This window comes from Otolemur garnettii, unplaced genomic scaffold (assembly GCF_000181295.1).
Source record: "Otolemur garnettii isolate 467f Iridium unplaced genomic scaffold, OtoGar3 scaffold00002, whole genome shotgun sequence".
Lineage (NCBI taxonomy): Eukaryota > Metazoa > Chordata > Mammalia > Primates > Galagidae > Otolemur > Otolemur garnettii.
This window is the reverse complement of record NW_003852397.1, coordinates 3,154,729-3,160,639: the sequence shown is the minus strand read 5'-3', so window position 1 is coordinate 3,160,639 and position 5,911 is coordinate 3,154,729. Positions and strand designations below refer to the sequence as shown.

The window sequence follows — 5,911 nt, the reverse complement described above, 5'->3', positions numbered from 1 at the left end:
TGTGTGTGTGTGTGTGTGTTTCAGGTCTGGGCTGCAGTTCCTCCTTGGAAACAAGGCACTCTCTCAGAGTTTGTTGTGGTCAGTGGGAATGAGGTAACTCACCAACCCTGTTGAAATGCCTTTTGAAAGTTTAAACAAAGACTGACAAATATCTCTGAAGTAGTTGGTTGTTTTCAGATCAAGTTCATCGTTGCTGGGCAGTTTTGAAAGAGCTGAAGTAGACAGTGGGAATTTTTGAGTGATTAAAAAAGTGTTTGAAGATTAAAAAGTATTTGATTTAATAACCCTGCCTGCTAACCTAGTTATCTTTGTCTCATGGAGTGGGGATTTGGAATGAGATCGAGAACCCTGCTGTGATTCTTGGTATTGCCCAGTATAAACAGTTGAAGCTAGATGTTTCCAGGGGAAAGTATGGATTAGTCATCAATGGAGGCAAGGAAGCATCAGGCTGTTTTGAATTACTCTAAAAACAGAAGTCTAATCAAATATAGTCAGGACACCTGACAATGTAGATGGAGAGAAAGGGTTAATGTTGAGGACATTGGCTACAAAGGGAAGGCGGGAAGGGGAAAGGGGTGTTACTGAGACTGGACAAAGCCCAGTAGGATTACTTCCCAGAAAATGAGGGTAAAGAAAATCACGGATCTTAAATTATGAGCGTTCAAGGTTTATTTGGATTTGTTTCTGGATATTGTCAGGACTGATGGGATTTTTCGGGGTGGCCTTTTTATAAACAGGTAATACAGCCTACAGAACATTACTGGGCAGGTAGAGCTATTTGGAGAATATTCCTTAGCGATAATCTTGGAGTAGGATACGCAGTAAACAGTGAGCCTGGAAGAATTTTTTAGATTTATGTATGAAAATATAGTTGACACTTGAACAAGCCCTGCACAGTGGAAAATCTGTGTAAAACTTTTGACTCTCCCCAAACTTAACTACTGGTAGCCTACCATTGATGGGAAGCCTTACCAATAACATAATCAGTTAACACCTATTCTGTATGGTATAGGTATCTTATACTATATTCTTACAATCCCGCATGCTAGAGAAGAGAAAATTAAGAAAATCATGTGGGAGAGAAGTACACATCCTTTGTTTATTAAACGGACTGTCATAAAGGTCTTCATCCTTGTAGTCTTTGTGTTGAGTGGAGAGAGGTTAGTCTCATCGTCTCAGGTGGCACAGGCAGAGGAAAATCCTCTTAGGAGTGGGCTGCACGGTTCCAATTTATGTCATTCAAGGATCAACTGTAGTTGAATTCCTGTGAAGGTAAATGTGTTTAATTGTGTTCATACGTTTGAAAGCCATTGCTTATTTTTGACTGTTATCTTTAAATCTAGGTCTCTCACAAGCCCAAAACACTTACTCATACTCAAGCTGCCTCTTTGCCGTATGTGGCCCTCACAGCCTGGTCTGCCATAAACAAGGTTGGTGGCCTGAATGATAAGAATTGCAAAGGAAAACGGTAAGTGTGTCAGTGGTGGCACCTAAATCTCCCTTCTTTTCCTTCTGTAAGTTCTTTGCAGTGGTTTGTCAGAGCATTGAAATTGGGATCATTTACATTAGTTGAGTTTGTGCTGACATTTGAAAACAGTTTCCAAATGTTTTCCAAAAGTCAGTTTGCACTTTCGTAACCTTATTCTGTTGATTCTGGGCCCAAACAAATGGGAATTTTTAAACTGAGATGTGATGGATAGCCTATAGGAGTCTGAACCTTCTAGAACAATACAAAATTTTTGCATGTGAATCTGGAAAGAAGATCCAGAGGGCTTTTTCTTTTTTTTTGAGACAGAGTCTCACTTTGTCATCCTTGGTAAAGTGTGGTGGTGTCATAGCTCACAGCAACCTCAAAACTCTTGGGCTCAAGTAAATCTCTTGTCTGAGCCTCCCAAGTAGCTGGGACTACAGGCACCTGCCATAATGCCCGGCTATTTTTAGAGATGGGGTCTTGCTCTTGCTCAGGCTGGTCTTGAACCCATGAGCTCAGGCAATCCACTCGCCTTGGCCTCCAGAGTGCTAGGATTATGGGCGTGAAGCACTGTGCCTAGCCTAAGATCCATAGTTTTTATCAGATTCCTAAAAAAATTAGGAATCACCTCAGTTTCTAGAGAATGATGTCTAAGCAAAGGTGTTTTTTCCTTCCGCTACCGAGAGTTGCTTTCACGCTTGTTTATTTCTGTGAAAGCCAGATATAAGGGAACTGCAAGACCCAATTGAATATCCTTGAGTTCTCTTAGGCTCAGTGCTTAGTACACATGTATCCTTTAGGTCAGTTCTGGTTCTCCAGTGCCTTGAATGTATGCTTATTTGAATTAGCAATAACATAGTCACTAGAAATGTCCCGGTTGTACTTGAGTTCACTTTCCAGATTCTGCCACTTTATAGCTTGGTGACCAATTCAGTTGCTTTTTTTTTGTTTTTGCAGTTTTTGGCCAGGGGCAGTTTTGAACCCACCACCTCTGGTATATGGGGCCGGTGCCCTTCTCCTTGGAGCCACAGGCACCGCCCTTTTTTTTTTTTTTAATGAATTGTTTTAAGGGTTAAGTGAAATAGCACACATAAAGCTGGTGACACAGGTTATGGCACATGGGAGACAGTTGTTAATGAAATGATTATAATGTTCTTTGTATTTTAGAAAGTTGAGTTGACATCATAGAAAACACTGATTTTGTTTTTTGCTGAGAAAACTAGGTACTAAGAACCATTTAATAATTCTAAGCAAGGAGAGAACTGTGGGTCAAATTATAATAAATTGAAATATCGATTTTTTTTTTTATTATTATGGCTTGTGTAGGTGAAATTACTGAAATCTATTTTTCTCTATTCCTGTTGTGAAACATTGTATTTTACATTTAACGTGTTGGATGATAGAACACTGAATTTAATAAAAGTTTAATAGCTATAATTAGGTGCTCCCTTTGCCTTAGAATTCAAGGCAGATATTCTAAAGGCCAACCTTGTTTATTTTTTAAGCTACTGTGGCTTACCTTTCTTGAAGTTGCCATTTTGGTGAAACACTTTGTTTAAAATTAAATTAGTTTTGACGGTATAGATTTTTCTTTCTTCTCTTTTTTTTTCCTTTGAGATATAATCTTCCTCTGTCACTCTGGGTAGAGTGTGATGGCATCAGAGACCATAGCAACCTCAAACTCTTAGGCTCTGGTGTGATCCTTTTGCCTCAGCCTCCTGAGTAGCTGGGACTACAGATAGCTGCCGCAACATCTGGCTAATTTTTTCTGTTTTTAGTAGAGACAAGATCTCAGTTTTGCTCAGGCTGGTCTCAAACTTGTGAGCTCAAGCAGTCCACCCACCTTGGCCTCCCTGAGTGCTAGGATTACAGGTGTGAGCCACTGTACATAGAGTTTTCTAATGGTTTATCTTAGTTAATCTTGCAAAAATTTTATTTAAGATTTTTAGACATTATGGTTGTGGGCTTGGCATGAACATTAATGTTTTATTGTGCTGTTTTAGTTTTTCCTTTAAAAACGTTAGGGTTTCTATACCTGTATAATTATATGTGCACTATGGTTAGAGAGCTTTGAATCCTCTTGCAGGTTCAGGGCTCTCTGAGTGTACTGTAGAAAACAATTTAAAGATAAAGATCTGGCTCAGTGCCTGTGGCTCAAGTGGCTAAGGTGCCAGCCACATACACCTAAGGTGGCAGGTTCAAATCCAGCCTGGGCCCGCCAAAACAACAAGGATGGCTGCAACCAAAAAAAAATAGCCGGGCATTGTGGCGGACGCCTGTGGTCCCAGCTACTTGGGAGGCAGAGGCAGGAGACTCGCTTGAGCCCAGGAGTTGGAGGTTGCTGTGAGCTGTGATGGCCATGGCACTACCCAGGGCGACAGCTTGAGGCTCTGTCTTAAAAAAAAAAAAAAAATTAAACAAGATAAAGATCTGCCTTCTGTTTTTAGATACATAGGTGTGAACCTCCAGTTTACTGTTGGCTTTGTGGGTAGTTCTTTGGTACTCCATTGTCTTCTGTTTAAGCAATAATAGCTCAGAACCGGGAAATTGGAGCTGTGGGCCCTTCTCTTCAGTCTGCTGTTAACGAACCAGGTGACCACAGGCTGTGTATTTATGGCCTCTTTGCAGTTTCCTCTGTGTTGCTGAGTGTAGTACAGGGTAGGTTGTGAGGAAAGCTTTGAGAAGTGAAAAATTTTATATATTACAGGGTGATGATATATTACGTTGGTTTTATTCATTGATTTAGCCACATGGTGACTGAACTGTAATGAAATCCTTTGGAAAGAGCCTGAAAATTCGCATCACAGACGTCTACCATGTTCCCATGTGCATAGTGACCTATAGGATGCATTTGTCCTGAGCCATGGTGAGACCTCAGTGTTTTAGTCCCTTCAGGCTGACGTAATAAAATACCACGAACTGTTGGCTTATATAAAACAGAAATTTATTTTTTACAGTTGCAGAGGCTAGGAAGTCCGTGGTACTGATAGACTCTCTCTGGTGAGGGCCAACTTTCTGGTTTATAACTGTGCCTTTGTGATTGTTTTCACATGCTGGAAGGGGCGAGGATCTCTCTGGGGTCTCTTTTATATGTAAGCACTAACCCCATTCATGGGGGCTCTAACATGACCTAATCACCTCCCCAAGCCCCCACCTCCTAATACCATCACCTTAGGGGTTAGGATTTTAACATATAAATTTTGGCAGGACACAAACATAACAAACATTCAGAACACAGCACTTGGAGTTCTTAGAAGTTTCAGTTTATTGAAATTCCTACACATGGATTATAACTGTGGCCTACCTCTCCAACTACATATTTGTGAGAATCACAGAAATGTGAGCACTTAAATATTGTAAAAATATTTGCAATGATGTATATTATGAGATTTTATTGTACTTAAAGTTAGAGGTCCCAGCGTCCAAAGGGGATTTTTTAAAGTTTGACCATTATGATTGATGGGGCATATTTTCGCTTCCCTAAGGAATAATTAATCCTTTTTTTGTAAGTTATTGGCATTAAGGTATGTTTTAGGTTGCACAAAGCAGGTCGGTGTTTGTTATCAGAGACTAACAGTCTGCTTTTTCCCTAACCAGTTAATTAAAAAAAAAAACCCTACAGCTTGGTGCCTGTAGCACAGTGGTTACACCACCAGCCACATACACCGAGGGTGGCGGGTTCGAACCCAACCCGGGCCAGCTAAACAACAATGACAACTGCAACAAAACACAGTGGGGTGTTGTGGCAGGCATCTGTAGTTCCAGCTACTTGGGAGGCTAAGGCAAGAGAATCGCTTAAGCCCAGGAGTTTGAGGTTGCTGTGAGCTGTGAAAGCACTCTACCAAGAGCAACATAGTAAGACTCTGTCTCAAAAAAAAAAAAAAAAAAGAATGTTAAGGCTCAGTGCACGTAGCTTAGTGAGTAGGGCACTAGCCTGCTAAACAACAATGACAACTGCAACAAAAAATAGCAGGATGTTGTGGCAGGTGCTTGTAGTCCCAGCTACTTGAGAGGCAGAGGCAAGTGAATCGCTTAAGCCCAAGAGTTTGAGGTTGCGATGAGCTGTGATAATACGGCACTCTACTGAGGGCGACATAATGAGACTCTATCTCAAAAACAAAACAAACCCTAACAATTGCAGAAACATCTATTAGTACTTTGGAAAGTTTTGTTGTTATTGTTGTTGTTTTTCTTTTTTTAAGAGACAGAGTCTCATTTTGTCACCCTTGGTAGCGTGCCATGGCATCACAGCTCACAGCCACCTCCAGCTCTTGGGCTTAGGTGATTCTCTTGCCTCAGCCTCTTAAGTAGCTGGGACTACAGGCGCCCGCCACAACACCTAACTATTTTCTTGTTGCAGTTGGGTTTGAACCCACCACCTTAGGTATATGGGGCTGGCACCCTGCTCACTGAGCCACAGGTGCTGCCCTGTTTTTTTTT

General features: G+C 41.1%; 1 protein-coding gene across 1 annotated transcript in view; it reads left to right on the top strand.

Moving 5' to 3' along the window:
- Positions 1 to 5,911, top strand: part of RTN4IP1 (reticulon 4 interacting protein 1) — a 55,349-nt gene that overhangs the window by 7,758 nt on the left and 41,680 nt on the right. The window contains exons 3-4 of the mRNA XM_003781572.2: positions 25 to 93; positions 1,344 to 1,468. Coding sequence (XP_003781620.1) covers positions 25 to 93; positions 1,344 to 1,468 — 194 coding nt within the window. The remainder of the gene's footprint in view (positions 1 to 24; positions 94 to 1,343; positions 1,469 to 5,911) is intronic.